Below are 26,277 nucleotides of genomic sequence, written 5' to 3'. Positions count from 1 at the left end.
GTGACACAAATTGGGCCTGTATCCTTAATAAAAATTGTGTTCCAAACTCTTCAAGTTTTTCCAGTGTGTAGGATCAAATTCATTTCCAGATGATGCAACAGCATTCCTCCTCTGTTTATAAAATTAAACCTTTGAAAACCATATAGGTCTTCCACACCTAAATTATGTCCTAAGGATACAATTCTTAATGAGCATTAGATTGTTTTGCTATTATGCGAACAGCAAAGAAAAAAATGTTTCCCCCTTTCCTTCTAGAGATACTAATTACTGTTATTAATATAAGCAATAATTTACTATTCTTGTCACACTGGCTCATTCGCAGTGGCAGGTATCTTGGGAGAAGAGGTAAAGCTGTAGGCATGTTTGCATTCCTCCTTGCCCTGAAATTCCGTATCGCTCTCGATGGGAAGAACGAAGAAGTAGGACTCATTTTTCCTTATTCTCCTCAGCAGGCACATTATATTGATTTCACAATATAACGCAGAGTTTGTAACGTTTGCAATGTATACTAAAGTAAGGGAGAGAATGCTGTTTCAGTGTTTCACTTCAAATGGAGAGAAATTTCAGGAACTTATACTCCAGTATCAACTGGAAGAAGAATGGAGGAGTCCAAAGCTGTTTGTTTTCTGATGTTTTTTTCTCTTCCCAGTATTCTTCCTTTGCTGTTTTCTAGAGGAATAATGTAGAAAAAATATTTGTAAACTGATGCCTCCTACACTTCACTCCAGCACTTCCTTGGCATTTATTTTACCTCCCTTTGGCAAAACTATGTTGCAGCTGTTGGTAACTGTTATTTAGTCTGTTGTGAACTCTGCATGAAGTGTTTTTAGATTCTGTTGAATCTACTGTTTTAGCAAATTACTTCTAATTCATACAACTTACATGAATCTCAGAACTGCATTAACCTTCATTATGCCATCTCTGCATTTCAGAGTATAACCTCACACACAAAGACAAGAAAGAGATACACTTGAACAAAAAGTATTAAATTCTTCTATTTGATTGCTTTTACTGGACCAGAGGCTAGTCTTTAGTTTCTGATTTCTTGGTTTCTTGTCGGCTTTATTAGAAGATCTGCTTTCTGTCACTCCTTTAAATTCTGCTGTCCTGTAAGAAAAAAGCTCATTCAAAGTAGTCTTAGGTTTTTCCCCCCTTTTCTCTCATATGAAAAGAGAAAAAGTCTCTCAATTTTTTCATGATGTGTTAACATAATTTTTCTTCAATGGAAATTTAAATCAAAGCAGAAGAATTTGTTCAGTCCATTCTTCGTACCAAATCAAGATCAGCTATATCTGAACTATTAGGTAGGCAAAAAGAGTTCAAAAATCAGTTGATTCTTCCACATGAATGTTGAAAATATTTTTAATGTTTGGCTAAAAGGCTGTTTAAATAGCAGAAGCATGAAAAAGGCTTGCTTTGGGGATTCCGATTTTCCAATAAAGACAGAATGTTCTGAGGAATCAAACACTGCCTGTCAACATGTACTCTATAGTGTTAAATACTCAACCTTTTGTCAAATACCTTCTCCAGCTCTGTAACAATCTAGGAGTCCTTCATAATTATATGTCCACAAAGAATCCAATTTTCAATTATGTTAGCAAAAGAAATAAGTTTATTTTTGAAACCATGGACTATCAGCTGACTGGAGCCTACGATGCCAACCCTCATTTGTCTCAGAAATCCAGCAAAACGGTGAGCAAAGGAGTCAAATTATATAACCCTGAGATCTCTTCATGTTCAGACATCCATTCCCAGCCAGCTCAGGCCAGTTTAACAATCCCAAAACATCCTAACATAAACTAGCAAGTGCCTGTTTCTTGAACTGTGTCAGCCTTAGTTTTTACTCTTCTGTTTTGTTCTCCCTGTGAAAGGGCTCCGTTTTCAGCTGCTGCCTTTGCTTGATTCTTAACATATTATCTGGTAGGATATCAGATAATAACAACATATTATATCAAATTCAGGAAAAATCTTACTAAAAGGGCCACTAGAATAAGCAATAAAGATAACTACCTTATTTGGCTTTCCAAAATTATGTTCAAGACAGATTGCTGTAAGCCCTTAAACCTACTGCGTCTGTTGTTTCTCTGCTTTGACTGCACCTAGTCTAAGAGAGAGAATTATACCTGAAGTCTGTGATTGTTCTTTTACTGTATGTGTTTCCATGTTTCAATATCTTCTATTATTTTTACTCTCTTTTCCTTTGTCTCCTCTAAATTGTTATATCAATTCATTTCATGCTCTACATTTTACCCTATTTTTTTTCCTCTCTATACAACAAATTGCACACTACTGTGTCCTAACCCAGGATATTTAAGTTATACTATGAATATAGACTATGAAATTTCCTATATTCTTCCTAATTACTAAAAACTGACTGACTTTGTGCAGTAACATAACTGTCTGTATAGAACACTGAAATGTATTTAGACACATAAAACAGTATAATATAATAGGCATATAATATGTATAATGTGTTACAGTCACATTGTAGTTCATATGCTTTTGACATAAGCAATGAATTTAAGTAATACTAAATTTATCTTCTGTTCTTCAGCATCTGCTAAGCCACATTCTTCTACAGGTATTGTTTTTGAAAATACTGATCATCATTCCCAACTGTCAGTCCTTTACATTCCTATTTTATTTTTAAAGGATCTATATACAGTCATCTCAGCCAAGATATTTTATCTAGATTGTGCATCCAGATTGTTATAGGTCATATGTTTAGTCTTCTTCTTTCTAGTTATCAAATATGTAAAACTTGAAATTCTTCATTATAGATTGTAGGGCCTGTTCTCTCTTCTTCTATTCGATAAATTCCTGGAGAATTGTTTTGTGTAATGGAGTAGTACTGCATTTTGTGTGCTGAAACACTATTGTTTCCAATTCATTACATACAGAAAACAAGGTACCTTGTGAAGTAAGCATTAGAATATGAAAGTCTGCATTGCTAAGCCAGATTGGTCTTTGGGGAAATTGGACATTTCCACCCCACTAAAAAGGCTTCATAGTTGCATTCTTATGACTGCCAAGCCAGCTGCACTAGAGACTCCAGTTAATCCCTCCTGAATGCATCACATCCTTAATGCATCTGACTTCTAATACGTTACTTTGAGTCAAAGCAAGAGATCTACCTATTCTTGTGGTGAATCTCTTGTCTGCATCTCCCAGTTCCCAACCTTAATTCCCATACTGGTTTCACTTGGTTCCAGCACTCTTCCTGAGTCTAGGACAGTATAAACTTGCAACAATACGTGAACAACAAATACTGGTTTCTCCAAGGCACAAAGTACAGAAGGAACGAGTAAAAACAATAAATGGCCTTTGTGTCTAGGTAGTATTGGTAACTTTATACATTCAACCTTAGCTTTCCAACTTTCTGTCTAGAGCACAACAAAAAGAGCACTTCTGCTGAAGCTTCTCTCTCTCATCTCCTGCATAACCCTTCCTAGTTCCTGCACTCCACCTCCTTGTTCTGATGCTGTCTCAGATGGAAACTATGATCCCACATGTCAAACTTTGAGAAAAGCACCCAGCCTGCAGAAGTCAAAGACATTCTTCTTTTTCACTCACAATCAAATTGTTTGATTAACCCACTTGAAGCCATTTAATTCAGCCTTACCATTACCACCATTTCATTTCCTGTCTCCTTCAAGTTAACTGTGTGTGTTAAGAAGGGATAATACCACCCAATCTCATTCACTTATATAGGATATCTCCTTATTATATTTTAAAAGAAATATTTGCAAATTCCTTATATTCTGTGTGCCTCTGGGACTGCTGATCAGCTCAAGGGATTTAGAGTCATGACATTTTCCTGTACACCTGGGAATTCAGAGAAGGAATGAAAATTATTGAGGAACAATATCATGTAGGCTTTATGTTTTGCCAGTGGTTCTGAACTTGCTGTAGAGTCCAACCCTTTATTTAAAGGCAATTAATCATACTTTCAAGGACTACTAGTAGAGTCCATACTAAGCAGAATTTAACAAATCCTAGTCCATGCTCAGATGCCTGGATTTCTTAATACATGCTACAACTCCTGCAGTTCAAACTAGGTATTGAACCTTGCTAGCAAAAAAGAAAAATCTAGATCTGGAACTAGATCTGAATTTCACAGATTTCACATAAAAGAGATCTGATTCTGCAATCAATTGTTCTAAACCCAGAAAGCAAGTTGTAACACAAACAGCTAATACCTGTTAAGGGTATAACCATAACTTCTGAAGAATCAGAAAACATGTACTACAAACAGCTTCTGTACAGCTCACACGCATATATCTTAATAAATAGACATGAAAATTGGCAGCAGTAAAACATGCAGTTAGATTCCAGGATAAAACAAGATTGCATGAATGTCCTTAGTTAAATATGTTTGTAAGGTCTGCTTTTCCAGACTTTGAATTATTCCCATAGGATCACTTTTGCTTTAGAATTTGGCAATATCCAATACCTTCTTAAACAATCAACTAAATGCTTTTTAAGCCTCTAACAAATTTTCAGAAGTATGAAAGTGTGTAAGTTAGTATTTATTCTAAACTCTTGAAATGAGAATCTGTTTTGCAGCCCTAAATATTCATTCAGATTACTAATAAACCACTGAATATATGTGCAGTGACCTGATTTGCAAGCTTTCCGCTGATCAGAGAGTCATTTACAACCTAGGGACTTGTTTCTTTAAAATATGAACAATTAGTTAAAAGGTAGCTTTCCAAAATGTTTCTTCCCATATCCAACTTGTTTAACAAAATGTCCAGTGATAGATTACTCTGAATGAACATCCATCCACATTCCATACAATCAACTATGACATAAAAATTTGCATAGGCAAGCTGGTATTTCACCTTTACTGGTTTCTGACAATCACTACTAGTTTTTCTTCTCTTGCTGTCAGATTCTTTTTTTTTTTTTCTTAACTAGCAAGTGCAATTCCTATTTTCACATCTGTGTCTATGGCGTTTATATTAATGTTCATCACAAGTTCCACATCACCTTAATTCTTTTTGAATTTGCCTGGAAGAAATTCAGGTACAACTGGGTCATCATGGGACATGGGACCATGGACTCCATGTCTCCATGTGCCTCCATGATAACACAAATCTCCTTTTCTTACTTTGTGATCCTTAAGAGATGAGTTTTTCACATATTTTTTAAATTATCTGCAAATCCTTGCAAATTATACTGCTCTCTAAAATTCCGTATTTCTACGTTTTTCTATTAATTTGAAATACAGTCCTTGTTTAATTATGACCTCTATTTGCACAATAGAAATCATATAATCAGCCCCAGTAAAGTACAGTTCTCTTTCAATGTGTTTCCAAATGGCTGGGCTTTCTCCTTTAGCATTTCTACATTCTTTGCAAAGTGAGTATCATTATAAGATGAGAAGTTCTCATATTTTTTAAACTTCATGTTTGTTGGAGAATATTGTCGAGGATGGAGCCTACTCACTATTTTTAAACAAAATCATAGATGTTGCCCCTATTGTGGTACAGTTTTTGCTACCCTGCTTAAACTATAGCTTCATACTGTGACCATGCACTGATTACTAGATTATTCAATCTCGTTTTTTTTGGGGGGGGGGGGGGGGGGGGCTGCGGGGGCTTTTGCTGAGATTTTCAGAAACTGTAAGAGTAGTGTGATGATTCTTATTTTAAAGTATAGATAGGTAATCAGAGGTAACTACTACTTCATGCTAGAGCAGAACAGCAGCACGAACAGAGGCTGTAACACACACATTTGAGGGCCGCCCAGAGCTCTCTTTTTGCTCTGAAACTCCTTTTAGCACATTTATGATGCTAACATTTGTACACCTGCAGCAGGTACTATGTAACAGCCATTAGACAGCTGTCAGAACTGAACAGCCTCTGGTCAGTATCAACCCAGAATATGGATATCATACTACAGAAGAAAAACTTGCACCTCACTAACTTTATCTTTTGAGTTTCCCTTTATCAGCACCATAACCTCGTTTGTGACAATAAACTCATCTGCAACCTTAGCACACTTAGAAATAAACCACAAATGTCACAGTCCAAAGGCAAACATGAGCAAAGATGATCTATCCAAGCCAAAAAGAATCATGATAAATGTCTTCTGCAAATCATGCAAGTCACACTTTGCCTTCAAAATGATTTCATTTCACTATAAGGAGCAAAAAACATTTACAAAGCAACTGCCATTTAATTAAGTTACTCCAGAGCTAAGATTTAGTATGTTATTTTAAAACTCCACTCAAATTTTTTACAGAAAAATGTGGCATAAATTCAAGCTGAGTTTTGTTGAAGTGTCCTTCAGGAAATGGCTTACATTATCTGGAAAAAATATGTGTGGCAGTAGTGGGGAAAAAAAAAAGTAGAAAAGTAGTAAAAGTAATAGAAAAAAAGTAGTAGTAGTAGTAAAAAGTAAGTAGTAAAGGTAGTATACAAAGCAGTAAAAGAAGCAGAGCTCCCAGTAGAGATGATTCAGAAAAATAGTATTAACAGCCTTCAGCTGGAAGTGGTCATCCATTACATCAGATTTAAAATCTGCAAATTCTGTTTCCTAAACAGTCTTAAATAGGAAAGAACCTGCTACAGCTAGTTACTGATTTACTGACTTTCATTTCTATTGATAAAGCCAATGCCTTGGAAATTATCTGTTTATGTATTATGCATTTTTTCTTGTTATTAGTAATAGATCATCTAATTCATGCACTATTTCTTCTACCTTCCTTGTTCCTTTAGTCCTTTTCTTCCCCCTTTACTGCAAGAAGATTTGTGAGAAATAAGAATGCAGGGAACAATCATGTTTTAAGGACTTCCCCCCCCCCTTTTTTTTTGCATATATGTTTAATTTAAGAAAAAAAAGTCTAATTCTTGCAAATAATTCCATTTGACCCTAAAAATAAAAAATTGTGAGCACTGGCTGAAGATTTCATCTGGAATCACTTTACTTCATGTGTGTGACACACTATGTGCTATATTCATCAGCAATTTGCTAGTCCATTGAAAGCACAAAATTAACAAAAATAAATTATCTGTGAAATACGGTTTCTTCAGCTTCCCAGTTTTGACCTCTGTGTTATTTCTTCAGCATGTTGCTATTTCTGTCAAACCATCTCTTTTTATATAGATTTTAAATCATTTTATTCTAGTTATAAAATTAAAACTGATTTTGAAGGCTAACAGTGATGGGAGTTAGTGCTTTCTTACCGCTGTTTAATAGCCTTAACAATGCCAGTACTTGAAAATTTGGTAAGATGTATCATTTTTTTCCAGTTTCACATTAATAGTCTTTGCTCTTATGGTTTAACCTCTTGATACCTTTAAAAAGTCCCTCTATAGTTGGTAATGTGCCAGGAAATCTGTACCTTTCCAGTGCCAGGAAATCTGTACCTTGTCTAAGAAGATATTAATGCAAGACAAAAAGCTTAGAACAGAATTTTCACCTGATCAAGACATACACTGTTGTAAAATGCAGAAAAGATCTTTATAGTTCTAACTATTTCTGCATTACACCCATTAAAAAGTGGAATGGCAAATCAGACCCAGTAACTGGAAGAGCATCTTGCCTACAACTTGCGAAGTACACAGGGTTTTCTGAGTTGCCTTAAAATCGGGTAAGTAAGTATCCGTTCCTTCTTCATATGTGTGCTTCTTTACAGCTAATTCTTATCACAGTCTGAATGCTGGTAACCCTGGAGTACACAGGATTAGAGAAGCTTTAAAATTTGCCTTTTTGACCCCTCAGTTCCCACACTCCTTAGTATAGGCCAGGAGTTTCCTTTGGGGAAAGGCGACGGCAGGATGAGCTACATTCCCCTCTCCAGCACATGCCAACGCGAGACAGCTGGGCGCGCAGGCGGCAGCGCCGGCCGAGCGAGCCTGCCTCTGCTGCCAGCGCCCACGGGCCGCTGCGGAGCAGGCGTCCCGCTCGCGGGCACTCGGCAGCGAGGGCGCAGCGGCACCAGGCTGCCGGTCTGTCCTTGGCACCAAGCTCTCGTGCTGCAGTTCTGCCCGAGCTCCTTAAAATCTTTGAATATGTATTCAGCTACTGCTTCAAAGCAGAGATTACTAGGTGTGACTGATAAGTTTAAAGACACATCGTATAGAAATATTCTTCACCTTCTTTCCAGAGAATAATATATAAAAATATAGAAATTGAAAAAAAGAATATAGAAAAGTAACTAAATCTTTACCATTGGTGGAATAGTTTACAGTGGTCAGAATTTAGCACGTGCTTATTCATTAAACATGCAATTTACTGCTCACTTCTCTAAATGAATGTAAAAGAAATTCCTTTGGCTCCCAACAGAATGCTGCCTGTGAACAACGGTGCTGACAGTCCACTACAGTTTAACCAGCATTTTCTGCAGGCTGCACTGCAGCTCAGGTATCCATATGCAAGATTAATACTGTATTTTCTGCACTTGTTTCATGAGTGGAGTTTCCACTATTGCCAATAAAAATTCTGTGTGTATAACAAGCATATAATATGTATGGGGATCTGCTGGAATCTATGACTGCAGAAAATGAAACTGAAATCTGCAATGCAGCTTGGAGGAAAAATTATGTATTTATTCTATATCCTAGATGTTCAAAGAGGATTTTATTGTTTGTTCCCTCTGCTGACATTGAATAGTTTAAAAATAAATATTGAACTTTTTAAAAATAAATGCAGGTTAAGCAAGGAGAACTGTGATTTTGTTAGGTTTCAAATACTGAATAGTTTAAATCCACCAGCAATCAACAACCCCCTTATATTTGTAAGTGCCTGAAAAGATGTATTTCATTCTGTTCTTGAATCATTTCACTATAGGACATTTTGGAAGTACTCAGTGGTTCACATATGATTCAGAAATATATTCCTAATATGTTTTCACTCAGCTCAGGATAAAAGGTAGCAAATAGAATTCCAGATATGGTGCAGGTCAGGTCTCAGAAGAAAAGTGAACCATCTCCAGTGTTCTCAGCTGGGATTAAGATTTTGAACAAAGAGAAAAGCGGTTAGAAGATTCATATAGGTTTTGCTGTAAACATTAAATACTTAAATAAAAAGTATCCTCCCAAACTAAGTCTGAAAATACATGATCAATTTTTGTACAGATTTTTTACCTCTTACTATCAAGGTGCAGAAAAAAGACAGTTTCACCCTATTAAGCAACATGTCACACAGAGCGCACAGTGTCTTCGATGTGTTTTGTAAGCAAGGGCATAATGGGTTTCCAGGTGTAAACCAAAGTGTTCCTGCTCACTGTGAAAACCAAAATTATGATGTCTTACTGGTTTAAGAAAGGCATAATTATGACTCATAATACTTCAGCAGAGTTCACAGAAATCTTACAGCAAAATACTTTCCCATAGTTAAAGAAGTTCTACTTTAGCTCCAGCAATAGGGATGACACAATTTAAGAGATCTTCTCTGTTGACAACCGAAGCATCAATATGGGCATCAAGCCATTCCTCTCCTTACCATAAGGACTATTTATATTCTCAGATACTTTCAGTGAATGACACTGATATTGATGTATGTATGGTTTGGCTGTAAGGAGACTATATTTATGCATCTGGATCTTGAATACTATATTCTATACTCTACTCTGTGACTGGGTTTCTTCCTTTTAAATTACAGAAAAGTGTATACCAGAGAGCACGAAACTTCTATGAAATCCAAGTAAGTGAGTTGCTCAGAGGCAATCACATTAATTGGCTATAGTTCAGTTTAGTTTAGAGACATGGTGACATCACAGAAATGGATTAAAATTCCTTTTACTCTGCAAACTTTCAGGTTTCAACAGCACTGAAGGATACAGTGATTTTTACCTTCAAAATGTTGTGTACTGTTCTATATTAAGAGGGCTCACCTCATGACCTCTATAGTGGTTTGGATTAGAAAGACCTTTCAGGAACTCCAGCGCAAATTTTGTGTCCAAGATGATTATTTGCTCTTAAGCAAATAGTTTCTTCACATTCTGCATTACTATGTTAGCTGGACTGGAGAGGTGAATTACAAGATTTGTAGAAATTTTTTATTAAACTTCTCTGGCCATTGCTAATGAATTAGCAGTAATCCTCATTGTAAAATTAACATCAAATTTAGAAAGTTCTATAAACAACCTTATTAATCAAAATCTTGGTGCTTACAAAATGATAAATGGAGATGATGAAGAATAGCCTAAATATTAAACTTTTGAAAAGAAATGTTAAAAATACAGATTACACACTGTGGAGAATGTCAGTAAACAGAATGCTTCTCATGTGGTATCCTCCAAGTCTTCATCATTCATCATTTATACCCTTTGGTTGACAGCTTCCTCAATCCCCCCAAACACTGTGAAATTCCAATCATTTCGTAAGGAGGAATGACCTTGTTTCCGTTCCTTGTTCATAAAATGTCACTTTAAAAGAATGCCTGTAATGTGACATGATGTGTACACAGGTCTTTTTAGACTATTTTGCATTTGAAAGCTCAGATGTGAGCCTTTTGTATGGGAAAAGTCATTCATCAATTTGATGTCAGAACTGTTTACTGTGTTATAAAAGCTTTGTTCTCTTCCACTACCATATCCTATATCAGATACTCGACTGCTTCACTGCAAAACCCCACAAAGCCTCACTATCTCCCTGTGCCTCCCCAGCTGCTGCAACTGTGTTTTGCAACAACTGAAGAATCACTCATCATTAGTCTGAGACCACAGCTTCCCAACTTGACAGCATTTAATGCCTGTTTTAGAGCTGCATTAAAAGGGGGGGGGGGGAGTTAACACACTGTAGGGTGAAGAACCACAAGCATTGACAGACTAACCTCTCCTACTGTTATTAAACATGATAATGAAGACCTGTACTGACGTCCACTGTATTTTGCTTTTGTAAGCACGAGTCACAGGAATCACAACCAGTTCAAAACTTCAGGATAAAAAAAGAACTAAGAGACAATGTGAGAGGTGAGACAGAATTATAATCCACTCATAGCAGGCAATGTGCTTGCCAAGTCAAAACTTTAAATGTTCCCCTTTAATAATAAAGCAGACAGTTGAGATTATGTCTGTTGGAAATTTAGTTTGAATATACCGTATTCACCAAAGTAGCTCTATCAAACTCTGAATCTTCCAGAGTTATTTACTACTTGGGTATTTCTTGACATAATCTTTCTTATGTATTTCTTACAAACACAGTGTGAAATGCAAATATAAGAGGCCTTATCTAACATTGTGTTAAAAATTAATGATTAATGCAATATTAATTGTTTTAAGTACCACCATGCAAGCCACATAGTTATAAATAAATAACCTTATCATGAACCTAATTGTTCAGACTATCTCTCCAGATTTTATTTTCCACAAGTTTGAAGAAATAGTCTACATTTATCTCAGTGTTTACCTCGAGTATCTTCATTTTCTGTGCTTAATTTTAAGAGAACTTCCAATGTATACACCTCTTTTCTAATCAATAAGAAATGGTGTCTTCTGAGTTGCTACCTATTGCACATATAGATTTTTCTGAGCACTGAGCTAATGTTAAAAATGCTAGATCTCTGCAAAGTGGTAAGTCATTCACATCTAAATTGAACAGCAGTTCACTGGCAGAAATAGAGAGGAAAGAGAGTCAGATCATGAATAATTTCTTTCAAAACAGTGCGGACATCTATAGTGTTCCAGGACTCTTGCTGAGCGTAGAATCTTAAGCCATATGAAAGTCATAAGCCGTGTGAACTACAGTGGCCCCACTAGCCCAGGAAAAGAGTCAGCTTCTAATACTAAGAATTTTAACCAGTTCATCTTGAGTTACACAACATCTAGTGTAGCTCTTCTGTTTGTAGGTAATCAGTGAAATCATCTGGAAAACATACGCATGTGAATCAACACTGACAACTCCACAGTATATAATAGGTAGCTATTCTGAAATGCAGAAGCAAAAATATTGTTCAATATTTCTCTCAATGCTGAGTCAGGCACATGAATGCATTTGCTTACATTCTGCTAATGAGCCCTGTCTACTTTCTGCAAAAAACGTATTTATTGACAAAAATGCTCGAAGAGTGAGTCCTGAGAACTCGCTCTGAAGTGTGAGCTACCTTGGAAGCCTCATTTCAAACTTTTGGAACTGAACACTTGCCCTGGTTGTTCGGACACACATCTGCAACCTGACTCAGAGCTTAAGGGAGTCAACACATTTTTCTACTGGTTTCAGCAGACTTTTGGTCAGACCATTAGAAAGAAACTCTTTAAACACCATTAAACTACTATTTTTGAATAGCCAATATTAAGGGTTTTTTTAAAGAACTGTTTTACCATTTCCAGTAAATGGGAATCTCATGCTCTCCTTTAAAATCAACTCCCTTCTTCCCTTCAGCTGTCTTTCTCTTCCTCTTCTCCTTTTACAAAGTTGCTGTAAACTGTTCATGTTCAAAGTGGCTTTTATAATCTTACCTCTCACCCATGTGCAGATACCTGTCATTGATATCAAATAATTACAAAGTTGACATTCTGTTGTTGCAGAAATTTGGTAGCCAAGATAAAAATACATTTTATTTACTTTTGTATTTATTTGCATAAGGCAGCATTACTGCATGAGAGGTAAGAGCACTAATCTTCACAAAATTTGAGTCATCTCTATGCTTTTCATGGTTACATTTCCTTTTGCTCACTGCTGTGCATTACAGAAGTGTATTTCTCATGAAGTAATATCTTCAAGACAACAGCCACAATTTTATAAATTTCTCTTTCACTCACTAAGGGCTGAGAATAGAACCTTGGAACTTCAAACTTGAAAAACAAATTCCTCATCCATGAAAAACTTCTTCAGTTCCTCCTAGTATTAAGCCCTTTAGCGGTCCTGCAGAGGGCAGTGTCAGCCACTCACATGCATATCCACGGAACTAGTTCAACCACCCGGAGCAGTAAATGCCTGGTTTGATGATCTTGTTAAGACAAAAAAACAGGATAAAGGGCAAACTTGAAAAAAATGAGCCATAAATCCTGTAAAAAATGAAGTATGTTTTAGAGATTTTATTTCTGTTCAGTAAAAGATAAATAGGAAATAAAAATAGCTATCGACATTTTATATCAAAATTTCAATAAGGTTGGTGTTATTTTTCTGCAATAAAATTTTGATACACGTTCAAATATGGTTAAGTTCTTCTTAATGTTGTTCAAATCAGAAACCTTCATGATTTTGAGAGCCTTGAAAAATAATAAGTGTTTGCTTTCTACACACTTATTTAAAAATAGAACTATTTTATAGTGTCTTTGATCTCAGATCATGCTTTCTGATATTATATATGGCTCATTTTACCCATTACTGAAATACAGCCATCTCTGAGGTGAAACACTGCAGCTGTTTAATTGTATTCAAAGCACTATATGACACTTAAGGACAGATTACAGTATCTAGCTGAAACTGCAGGAAGCTGTTTGCTAGACAGAACATAATTAACTGGAATTAGGAATTTGGCCACCGTGCTCAGATTAACACCTCTGTCTTGCAAAAGAATGCCCTTCAGATTTTTCAGTATTCACATATATTCCTTGTACGCTTTCACCCCTGTCCAGAAGAAGTCCTTCCAAAATGGTGCTGAGAAACAGTATATAATAAAAATGGAGTCACTTAAATGAGATACTTTCTCAAAATCTGACTTGCTGAGGATTTTGCAGGAAACATGCAGTACTTTCTGAAAAGCTACATAATTTTCTTTCTTTCTGCCTGCTGAAAGGGAGATTCATATCTCAGACAGGAAATGTTGTTAATGCTACTACTGTTAGAAAATTCCAATGGAAACATGCTACAACATTTAAATGCTATCACCAGTGCTATGCTAGTTAAACCTATAAAATTTAGATAATATCTAAAGATAGCATAGCCTTTGGGACTCCAGCCTGCTAAAAATAAGCTGTTGTTTAAACTTCTGGATAAATTTCCATATTTCATCCTTATGGACGACATGACCACATATGAAATATGGGAGGGCGAAGGGCGAGTCAAAGGATAACTGTCCACTTTTCACTTTTTCATTAGTCAGACAGCTTATAGAGTCTTGACAATATTTGCATCAGGAAATAAGCAGAGGGTGAAGCCAAATGTTTCTGTAATGCAAACCTGTTTATTTACAAGAACAGACAAAGACCAGTTCCTGGGAACACAGTAGAAATCAAACAACGGGAGGCAGTTTCCTTACTGACAGCTACGAAAGACAGTGCTTGGCAAAATGTGAGCGCATCCCTACTGCTAAATAAAAAAGGACACGGACTGCTCTCTTGACCCCAAGGCGCAGCACAGCTCCTTCCCGCACACCAAGACTACTGTCTTCCTCCCTGAAATACAGTGACCATGTCCCACCTGCCCAACTTCTGAACCATGCCCAGGTATAAAAAAGAAAAAGTTATCAAGGACTGTGTTAAGAATGAACAGTAGGGTTAGTTATGAGCCGGTGCCCTACCCCATCCTGTGACCTGTTTCGTGTACATGGAGAGGTATAGCCCATTAGCCTTATCCAAAAGCCAGAATTAGACTTTTACAAGCGTAGTCTTTGGTTTTCAAACTTTTCTACTTGTTTGTCAATCACATTTCTCTTGTTGTTCTCACTTGCAAAAATCCAGGGAGATTTTAAATATAGATTGCACTAATCCACCATTAAACATGACAGTCCTCAAGCAACCTCCAGTTTAGGGATCCATAACCACTGACTGCCAAAGGTTTGCAGCATACATCAGCAAGAGGAAAATGCATTTATACTGGCCATTTGCAGAGGGTCTAGATGGACCTCTGTTCTGAGTAAGGAATTTCTCTGTTTTATTACATGTATTTGCATTCAGAGCCCTTTGAAACCTCTCCGTTTATCAAACCACAACAGAACTCACTGATTTTCATGGCTCAAGCCATTATATATGATCTAGCTTGGTGGTGAATTTGGCTGCTGAATACATTAGAAGAACCAAGTTTTTTTTTGTTGTTGTTGTTTTTTGTTGTTTTTTTTTTCAATTTATCCTGCCAGAATGAATGAGGCTTTGTTTACTCCCTCAACAGAAAATGCATGAGGAGTATTCTAGGAGCAGTTATGCCTAAATCCTTATATCCAGCTCCTATGTTTTTGAAAAGAGCATCCAAATTGCTGTAGCTGTCATGCCCAACCAATTCCAGGCCCAGGCCCTTACACATTCCACTCTACTATTCTGTGGCTGTTCAGGCCAGCAGGAGAGATCCCTGCATTTTTTAAAGCATGCAGGTTCTCTGTCTCTGCTGAGGTGAAAAAGACTTTGCACAATCTTTAGTCGTTGTCTAATAAATAATTAAATATCTCCTTATATTTTAGAAAAGAAGCTTTTAGAATATGCATGAGTAACCTTGATCACTCAGAGAAATAAAGAAAACAGAACAGAAAAGGATGATTCCGCTAAACTCCTTTTTTCTCCCACTAGATCCACCATTATATTGTACATTTGAGGAAATGGAATAGTTAAGTTTTACTGAGAATCTGATATAAATGTTATTGAAAATTAAAATGGCAGGAAATTAATTGAAAAACAAGGTTTTTTTCCATTTCAGTTAGTCCCTTCTTGCCCCCTCCCTTTTTTTTTTTCAATTTCAGCTGTTCAATTAGCTGCAGACTTTCCCAAAAGCACACTGCTTAGCCTCCTTCTAGTTCGAGACAATTCACATCATGAACTATTTCACTGGAGACACATTACTTTATTTGTTACTCTTTATACTTGGGAGCTGCCAGCAACCAAACACAAGAGGATATGTGGGAAGAAAATATGGAAATGTTCTCTAAGAGCAATGTCTTCCTCCATTCAAAGGGACTTGAAGCTCCCTGAAGCCTGTAAAATGAACAGGGAGATAGCTAAGACCACTTCATGAAGAATGTCATCTCAGCAGCACAGTAAGATTAGAAGCATGTAATGGGCCACAGATTTAAAATAATCCCTTGCTCGATGCTTTTACTATCAATGGAGATGCTCCACTGGGGAATGGCTCCATTGATAAGGTAAGCTATTTACTATCAGTGGAGATGCTCATTACCAGATGAGCTGGTAAAGGATATTCTACAGAAGGGGCACATTCCTCTCAATCTGCTGTTATAAGAGAACCTGGATATTACAATTCTCAGGTAACACTACAAAGCCAGAGGTTTTTACTGAACAAAAATGTAGAGGCAGATGAAGAAGGTAATTGAAAAGGTAAAGTTGCACTTGCTCAGTCCACGCCCAACTCGCTGAATTCTAATTGTAACTCAGTTTCTGAAAACTTACCTTATATAAGCATTAAACTTACCTGAATAAATAATTATGCTCCAGGAACATGACTAATGCACTGACACACCTTTCTGAAACCAATTTACTGAGTCATCACTAGGCTATATCACATGAATAAAAAGGAAACTATAGACATGATAGAAGAAAAAGAGCACAATAACAAGCAAAGCTCTGGCTTCTATGCATGAGCTTACTTTCAAAACCTAACTTGTCAAAGTAGAAACTTACTGAGGTTTAAGATTCCTGCCTGTGCGCTGCTTCAAAAGAAACTATTTAGGACATCTGAGCCATGAGTGTGTCATTGCTTTGATCTCCATCTGCACAAAATGCAAGCTTTTAGGCAAAGGCTTTACAGAGGAGTTAATATGTTTTCCTACCAAATCAGACTGGTTTTGTAGCATTTACCCATGCACATATTTTTGAATTCTAAGAAATAATTGGAGGTGGGCTCACCTTTTTTGCACACTTTACATAAGCTGACAGCAGGGTTAAATGACTGCTGCGGATCTTCACTATTTCCTTTTCCTTACAATCATTGTTCCTTTTCCCCAACTAGGAGGCACTTACTCATTTTTAATATATTTATGTGTGCGAGCTTGTATATTGCTGACTCAGGATATTTACTTTATTGAGATTCATAATACTGAGGTTAATTACTTTTTCTAGTATGGAGGTTATCGTACATCAGTTGTGATAATATAATGTTGGGCCTTATTCTCATTTACATTAGACTTCATTTAACTCTTCTGAAAGTCTAACAGGGTCTCAGAGTGAAAGTAAATATCAGAGACTCATCCTGTGTAATTACAGTAAGTAAGGACATTCATATAACAACCTTGGTAATAATTGAAAAATATAATAGTGGAATATCACAGTGCTGGTACAGAGCAACTCTACTGAAAACACTGAAATTGTTACAAATTTGTGTGCCTTTACATGAGATCAAAATACCGCTCCTACAGTCCTTCTATATAAATATTTTACCTTTCACTGACTTCAAGAGAGTTTAACTATGAAAACAGGGAGATACCATGCCAGTGAAAATGTTAGTGTAATTTGTTTAAAAAGAATAATGTTCATATGTTAGAGATTCTGTTGCTTTCTAGTTTTTGTTCATAAAGTTATGTCTTAGCAGTATATCATGCACTGGAAATGCAAAATTGTAAATTTTTGCTTTTTTACACAGAGCAGACATAAAATATCGTAAGATTTTCTTTCTACTTTAACTAGATGTGAATAGCCTTTCAGTTATTCTTTGATTTCTGATAAGATCTTTGTATTTATGGTTCAGGTATGTTTCTCACTACAATTACCTAACATTTGCTTACAATTTTTTAATTTCTTAAAGTATTTATGGCATAAAACCAGCTAAAATGATTTTGAAGCTTTATTTCCTTAGCAGAAAGGTTTTTTTGACATTTCTGCAGTTCTAATAAAAACAGGAAAAAAATACAGTTCCAGTGAGTATTTCTACTGCTCGGGAAAAAAATGTTTTCAGAGACATACAGTGTTCTCACTGTTTTCTCTTGCAATACTACTCCAAAGCATCTATTTGACAAATGGATACGAGAAATGAAGATAATTAGATACACTACATATTGAATGTTACACTGAAAAGTTGAGGTCCCTGTCCAGAAGAAAGGCATAGCCTGTGTAAACCAACCCACGTTCAGTATTAAACTTGCAGCACCATTGGACACGGCTGTCAAAAGCCCTAGAAGGGCTTTCCTGCAGCTTCCACTGGAGCTGCACCGCTGGGCTCCACCAGTCGGCTCAGCTGTGCCGCACAGAGCTGCACAAGCGTGCTTGAAAGCCCTTAGGCACTTACTTTGGAGCATAGCAGATCTAACGCCAGTGCCCCAGGAAATGCAGATACCACCTATATGGCGTTTAATAAATTACATAACCAACCATACTGGAGGGACATTTCCTGCTCTGCTATCTTTAAGGATGTGCCTAGTAAAATACCATGAATCGCACATCAGCAAGTTTTAGTTCAGCAGGTAAACTAGTTGGAAAACAATAAAGTTCTCAAATACCTTAATGAATATTCCAGGATAAGCATCAACTGGTGTGGCATCTCTCAGGAATAATCCTGTGCCCCCAGACTAGAGCATTCTTTGTGGGAGTTGGCACACACTGGATAAAGGATAAACAGCAGTAATAATTTCTCTGGATTTCTGAAGGGCCTTTACTTGTCTTTGGAAATTGTCCTGAACCTTTGTCAAAGGTTAAAGAAATCAGGAGAGGACAAATCTGTTCTGTTCTGGATTAGAAAACATTTAAGGGAAGAAAAACAAAAATATAAACAGCTGCAGCTCAATGCAGGAAAAAAAATGATATATATATATATATGACGGACAAAGTGCAAAATACGGTGATAATGAAATAGTAAAATAATTTGTGCAATAAATTAATGACATTCCTTCATCATGAATAAACTCCCTCACAGTATCCAAATACTCTCTTTGGCCAGAACAGTTTAAAAAATCTCCCCCCAAAAAACCCCAGAATACCCAGAGACATGAAAGAAAGAATTTTTAAAATTAGAATTCCACACTTTATAAAACATAAAAGTAATACTGATGTGAAAAAAATATGGATTTTTTAAAACTAACCAACCCACGGATTTCATTACAGTGCTAAATCATGTTCACTTATTTTGGGGGGAGAGGAAATAAAATTTTGATGATACTATTTTCATAGGAAGAAATAAGGGCTGCAGTTATTATGTCTAAATACATGGACGTCTGGGCAACCTCTCTGTCTTAAGATGCAACAACCACTGTAACGCTGTCTTGCTACAAGGTCTCTGTCCCCAGAGAAAGATAAAATGGCTCCTATCACACAATCCATTAACGTTTATGTTCATGATAAGGTAACCTATTAAGAAAGCTATTTTTTGAAGTACAGAAAACACACAGCAGCTGCCAATAAAGGACCACTGAACAGCGGCATGTTTCTGAACCCCTGGATCTAGCAGCATATCCCGACACCACCACAAGCCCAGACCAGGCTGCAGTCTGGCGCAGACCTTGCGCTTTTCACAGTAAGGAAGCGCAGGGGCCCGGCCGAAGCCGTGGCCCATCGCCACGCTTGCTCACTGCGGACACCCAGCTGGCCGCGGCCCCGCAGCACAACCCACAGGGTAAGCGGAGGAGACACCACTGCAAAAGGTGGTTTCTGAAACCTAATTCTGCTTCCATATACCTCACCATGAAAAGCTGTTGAACACAAACCTCTGGGCTAGGAAGTCATTAAAGCATATTCTAATACTGTTTTCAAATGCACTTTTCAGTGAATTAAATCTTTTGAAAATTTGACACACTTTCCAGCTCACATTAATGTGCAATTCCAGAAAAATGCTTAATATTTGGATGCATAGAATTTCTCTGCTATTGCTGAATCTGTTTGCTGGAAGACACCTTATAAGATTATACTTTAGCTCTTGTGGGTTTTTTTGTTTTGTTCTTGATTTTTAAAAATCAATAAATTTTCTATTTGACTTGATCAAACAGCAGAGATGACTGAAATAATTCTAACTGAATGTTGGAAGAAAGAGGCTCAACCTGAATTTGGTATACAAGCTCTGAGAATCTGAAAAATATTCTGCAGGGTTTTAGTAAGTTTAATAAATACATTCCAATCACACACACTCCTATAAATATGCATCCCTTACAATTTCATTATAGTTTTCCTTCATCTGAACTACCAAAATTCTTCAAGAGAAATATACTTTGCTCAGAAACAAACAAAAAAAATCCAGAATTGTGTTTGGGAATAAATATGATACTCTGGCTCTCTTTTAGAGAGCTTTTAAGCAAGTTCTCTCTGAAAGAACTGGTATTAGAAGTCCTTGATCTGTTTTTCTTCTTTTAAAAATAATTTTAGAAAGTAAAGCTACCCCAACTGTGCAATGATTTATACACTCTTTTTTTCTGTTATTTTCACATTAATTTGGTATATCTTGTATCAAGGAAATCAGTGGATTCATCTACTTTTAAATACTGAATTTACAAAAAAAACAAATTGCCACTGAACCTGGAGATCATACTACAGCATTAGAAAACAGTAGATTTAACCGCAGAGTAGAGCCAAAATGCTCTACTTTACCATTTTAGCCAAAATTCGTTTTCTGTTCCCATCCAAAAGGCAATGAAGACACACTCAGCCTGCCGGTAGGGACTGCAATGCAATAACTCTCAGTATGAAAACGTGCAAATGAACAAGAGTGTTCGGAAACGTGAACCCTTATTACTTCAGTGTTATTTCATGAACAACATGTATGTTAATTACAAACTTTGCAAACTATAAAGTCACTGATATTGATAATTTTTGTGAGGACAACATCACAGAATGCTGGAAAGGCTTGTGAGAATGACAGCTTTTGTGTTTTCATGGCAATGTTGAGAACCCTCCCTCTTCCCCAGCCCTTGGACAAGTATATTGTTGTATTTAGAAATACATTTGAGCATATTTCTACTAAAGTAATGATGGAGAGAAGGTGGGGGTTATTTTTGTTTGGTTTTGCAATTGGGCTTTTGCATTTTAGACAAGTACACATACCACTCTGCAAGGACTGATCTAACTAAATATTAATTGACTGTAGCACCTAAAAAAAGCAACTCACTCACCCCCATCTCTCACTGGAAAGCTGCAATGACTATTAGCATATAAAGGACTGCTAATTTAGTGGTCAGCATCATAAGGTAGTCTGCATATTTGTTAGCAAAGGCAAAGAGAGAGCAAATATGGATATGAACGTTTTTAATGGATGATTAAATCTGGGTAGCTTGATCTCCTTTCCCGCGGTGGCTGCTGTGTGCTGCAGTCACGCCTCTCCCTGCCAGCCTGCACTGGGATGATAATCAGTCACTATGAAAACTCATTAGCTCCACAGCAATGAGTCCTCCACTGCTGAAGCTTGGTGCTGTTCTTAGTACCATGGCAATGATCTCTAACTGGATGTCCCAAACTCTCCCATCTCTGGTAGGACTAAATATCACCAAACTTTCCACTTCAGATGCTCTAGTAAGTAGCTGTGATGTGTTGCAAGCCATCTTAATGCTGAACTAGTATTTAAGTGACAGCAAAAGCTTTAGCTTGTTGCCTCTTTGTAAGTCTCTTTTTAAGCTACTAATCTGCCTATCATCACTTAATGCATGCTTCTCTTTGGGCATAATAAAACTGCACACTGGTGAGCGCATGTTGTGGTCTTCTCTGAAAGGAAAGATTTTAAAATAGCATACTTAAATACTGAAGAACAAATGCCTTCATCTTGAGGGTGAAATGCTAAAAACAATATAGCAATGTCGTTTCACTTGCCTAGACTTTTTTCCTATGCTTACTGCTCCAGAAAAATATATAGTATTAAGAAAAACTATTTGAGATCAGACCGTAGATTTCTTTTTAATTTTTGTCTGAAGAATACAGTATATCAGCTAGTCTCTACAATATGCAAAAAGTCAGCTTCTTTCTTATTCTTCTCTGTTGGAGTACAGTTAAGCAAATCAATAGCTGTTAGAAACAGAATAAAATTGGTACTAGAAGGCTGGATATCAAACTTCCAGAAAGGCTAATACAGAAACAGTGTAAATGACACAAACACCACTTTGTATGGTTGATGCTTATATACAGCAGCCTCTGCTAATGGAGAAAAAAATCATGAGATCAGCTATTCTTGAGAAGTGTGAACTTAAAGCAGTAGTTTAGTTAGACAACAGGGAACATTATACTGGTATTCATGAAGGATGAAATTAAACTGGAACACTAAATGCTTAGTAAAACAAACTCTCATACCCGTACTTTTAGTGTAACTGCAGTTAGATGTTTATATAATAGTATGTTATGTAAATTATAATGTTAACTACTTGTATAATAACTCATTATTTTCAAACTTAATTTTTTAACTAAAATGATGAATTTACTAATCAACATTTAATTAACTGAATATATGTATGCAGGAAAAATATTACTGTAAAAAGTTACTGCATTAAGATGATTAAACATTGCTACTTTTAAATAAATTAATTTTGATCATGAGAAAGAATTCTGCTATGTTTTAGACCAGCAAGAATGCGAGGAGAGAAGGAAAAGCTGTATTTTATTTTAAGTGTAACTACTTTTCCCATTGAACTACAGAACATATTACTAGTTCTTGTGGCAATATGTCACAAGTAATAAAGTTCCCTATCTCATTTAAGTCAAAGTTTAAACTTGCAGCTGAATAGCTGAGAATCCCACACTAGTTATTATAACAAGTATGTGAACATATATATACATACGTATGTATGTATGTATACATATGTATTTATATCAACTGCAGCAGTTTCTGAGTAAACTATCCTGCCTCTTTTGGCTTCAGTAGAGCACTGATGATATAAATGCCTCCTAAGAATTATTTCAGTAATGCAATTTGCATTTATTAAATTGGAGTTACTTGCACATTTCTTGTTTCAAGAGGGTAACAGGAATGCCTGCAGAGCTGGGGACACAATCACAAAAGCTGGTATCTGAGCTTGGCAACATCTGCCTAGAGAAAAACACACAATCTTCAGTCGTGGTTTCTTTTGCATTAAACTGCTGAGCAACCCTGAACTGCTACTTTTTTCTAAACCTCTGATGCTGGCAGAGGGGCTTTCTGTCCCCGGTGTTCAGTAATACTCTGGTCTTCAGTAACGGACAGTTACCTGCCAGCAAAGGATCTCCAAGGTACTGTCACCCATGGGCCACTTGCCCCAGTGAACAGTGCAGCACACAGAGTTCTCCAAAAGCTCTTTCCTAGCACTCAGGCAGCTCAAAAATTGAAAAAAGAAAAAAAGAGCAAGAACTCCAGATCTCTGTCAGCCTTCTCTTCTCCTCAGCTGGAAGAACTATACAACTAGGCAGAGTCAGGGGAAAGAGTGGCTGCTCCTCTGCGGCATCTGGTCTTTTCAGCTCTATTACAATCCCAGGATTGAAGTCACAAGACAAACTGAAAAATATTGTTTACATTAAGCAATCATATTAAGTATATGTACTGCCATTTGCTCTGTCCCTAGTAAAAATGGAGGAAGTTATAATAGTTTTATCAGAATATATAGAAGTGCAAGTTAAAAAATAAATCTTTTTGAGGTAAGTGAAGTGAGTCTGTAGCCCAGCTGCCTGCCAAGACAGTAATAAATATAGTTTTTTGTAGGAATTCTTTTTTTCCATAGATTTTCAAGAACTAACGTAGTTTATTATCATCATTCTTCTTCTCCAGTTGGTTATTTCTTTTCTCGCTTGTTTACTATGGCCTGTCAGCAATAAGCTTGCATTTGAAGAATAGATTCAGTAGCTCTCCTAAGGTTTTGATGCCTTCTAGCTCTTTCCCTGGGTGGCAACAGCAGTTTCTGCTCAAGATAGGCATTAAATGTCAAAGTAAAAAAAAAAAAAAAAAAAAAAAAACCACACAGAAAGAAATAAATGGCAAAGAAATGCACTTACACACACCTGCTTCTTTTTCTCTATCTACATTCACTCACATTGCCCTTCTAATTAGCGAAGGAAAGGAACCATAATGGCCAAAATATAGGGAAACACAGAATAATGCAAAGAGCAGTAGCCTAAACGGTGGGATGCTATCTCAGCATGTGTCTGTGCACGGGCAACCGATCCCAGAGCACTCGTATTGCGCCAGGTCTCCTATAGTGAGAATTATTTTCTCAAATAAGATCTACTTTTTAAAAATCTGGCAATACATTAGGCATCATAGGAAAATATCTGCGAAATTAATCAATAAACATTTTTTTTCTAGAAAAATCAAGAGAGACATATTCATCATCAGGACTTACACAACACCACTCATTTGAAAGCAGTTCATCAGTGGCTACCAACCTAAACATACCTGGTGCAAGGCCCAAATTTCACAATTTGTTCATAAACTCAGACTAACTTCTTCTGTCCTAAAAAAATTATAATCGCAAACACTAGGTCTGTAGATGTTCTTGAACTTCAAGATAAATTTTGCTTCCTGGCTATTGCATGACATTGCTGTCCTGGTATAAGGCACAAGGAAACTGCTGGAGTAAACAGAGCTTACACTTTGCAAGGGTTACCAGTCTTGAGAGGTTTAAGTTGTTCAAGTTCACAATCTTAGTAACTACTCCAAACCAATTTAAATTGTCCCTGCAGTTGCTTTTTTGTGGTTTTTTTTGTTTATTTTTGTTCTTTATCTCTCAAACTAGATTCCTTGTTCCCTAAAAATAAAGCTAAGAACATCATCACAGTGGTATAATTTAGCACTGAACTTTGGATTTGACTTTGTAGCAGAGCCTAAGGCAAGTTCAGCTGTCCTCTTTTTACAGTTGAGATTATGATCCTTTAGTTTTCCTCGCAAAACCAGGGAACAACACAGTTTTGATTTTTCAATTAACTCCACAATAGAAGAAGTCACTGCTATATTCAGTGACTCCTTCAGAAGAGTCTTTGTGGGGGGAAAAAAGTCTATGATCTTTCTCTAACATTAAGTTGATGAGCAGGAAAAAATTGCCACCTTTTTGTCTAACCTCAGACTATAGAGACACTGCATCTCTCCTGAGAGAAGGAACTGTGCAACTGCATAATCCAGTAAAGCATTAATATTAAACCTTGCAGGATTTAATAATCGTTCTTTGCCCTGATGCTGAATACAATTTTATAATATAGCTAGTAAATGACTTCAACCAGAGCAAAATTATTTCTGTCGTAATCCATTAGCATTTGTACTATGAAATTCAGTGGTCAATATTATATTATTAGATATAAGATAATAATGAATAATATTAAATTACAGATTGAGAAAGTAAGAGAGATATACTCCTGGTATCCATTAGATATAATTCCATCATATGAATCTGTTCAATCATCTAATTATATTGCTTTTCTTATTCTAGTCTTGTATATTTTTATACAGCCCATTAAACATAGTGATACCTAGTCTCACAAGGAATCACAGAAATTTTAAAGGCAGCGAGGTGTTGGCCTGCTCTGCAAGCAAACATGATTTTTTTGCTTTTTTTCTTGCTGCTGTTGGTTGCTCAAAAAGAACAGGGATAGCCTCCTTCTGTCCCAGAAAAGGACAGTGCAATGGCCCTTATTTTGCCATGGGCCCCCAGACACTTTTCAGTACTACCTGGCAGGAAGCCTCCCTTCTCCTTCTTGTATCTATGGTTAAAGCGAATGGAGAAGAGCTTGCTGCGTGCTGCATCTTTAAGAGCAAACCTGCTAATCCATGTTCAAGTCCCTATGGCATCAGTCACACACAGCATGCTCTCTCTTTGGGATTTCATATTTATTCTTTTCTGTCTTTGTTGTTTCCATTAGTCTAAAGTAGAAGTCATTCAGGCTGAAAGAACATATTTGTTCTCTGTTGATGAAAAAAACATAACATCCCTCTGCAAAGAATTAAATGTACCAACTTGTGCTGAATCATAAGCAGAAACCTGTTTTCATCTACAACAGAAACAACATTTGCAGGACACTTCTAGAGAAATAATACAAAGGTGTGATACAGGACAAAACTGTGTGAAATCACCACTCTAATTAGTTAAGTTAATAATAAACGATAAACAGGAGGAACTGCACTCCAAACACATACCACAAAAATAAACAAAAATATTCGGGGGGTTCCGAACAAAAACATCAATTCAATTCCCTTTATTTTTGTTATTATTATTGTGTTGTTACAGACTCAGATTAGCCCTAAGGAAGGGTGGCAAGTTTATAGTTCAGCCCAGGATCCTGATGGCCGATGCATTTGTACTGTTGTTGCACCTGAACAAAACCTATGTTCAAGAGATGCCAAAAGCAGGCAGCTTAGACAACTGCTAGAGAAGGTAAGTCTCCCCAACAAATTCCTCCATTTGATCATTAAGCTATCCTTGGAAATCTACTCCTTTTGCTCTTGAAATTTAATACATAATGGAGGATTCAAGAGTGATCTAACTAGTCATTCAAGGGTTATCCATCATAAAATGTAGACCTAAAAATATATTCTTCAGTATATATTTTTCAATACTTTTCTATCCACAGAAAAATCATGCCAG

General features: G+C 36.6%; 1 protein-coding gene across 2 annotated transcripts in view; it reads left to right on the top strand.

Moving 5' to 3' along the window:
• The window catches only part of OLFM3 (olfactomedin 3), a 58,559-nt gene that overhangs the window by 15,018 nt on the left and 17,264 nt on the right, over positions 1–26,277 (top strand). For both annotated transcript variants that reach the window (XM_062581113.1, XM_062581112.1), the window contains exon 2: positions 25,921–26,067. In XM_062581113.1, coding sequence (XP_062437097.1) covers positions 25,921–26,067 — 147 coding nt within the window. The remainder of the gene's footprint in view (positions 1–25,920; positions 26,068–26,277) is intronic.

The sequence above is a fragment of the Rhea pennata genome, chromosome 8 (genome assembly GCF_028389875.1).
Source record: "Rhea pennata isolate bPtePen1 chromosome 8, bPtePen1.pri, whole genome shotgun sequence".
NCBI classification, from domain to species: domain Eukaryota; kingdom Metazoa; phylum Chordata; class Aves; order Rheiformes; family Rheidae; genus Rhea; species Rhea pennata.
The sequence above is the reverse complement of the archived record's forward strand: the minus strand, read 5'-3'. Positions and strand labels throughout refer to the sequence as shown.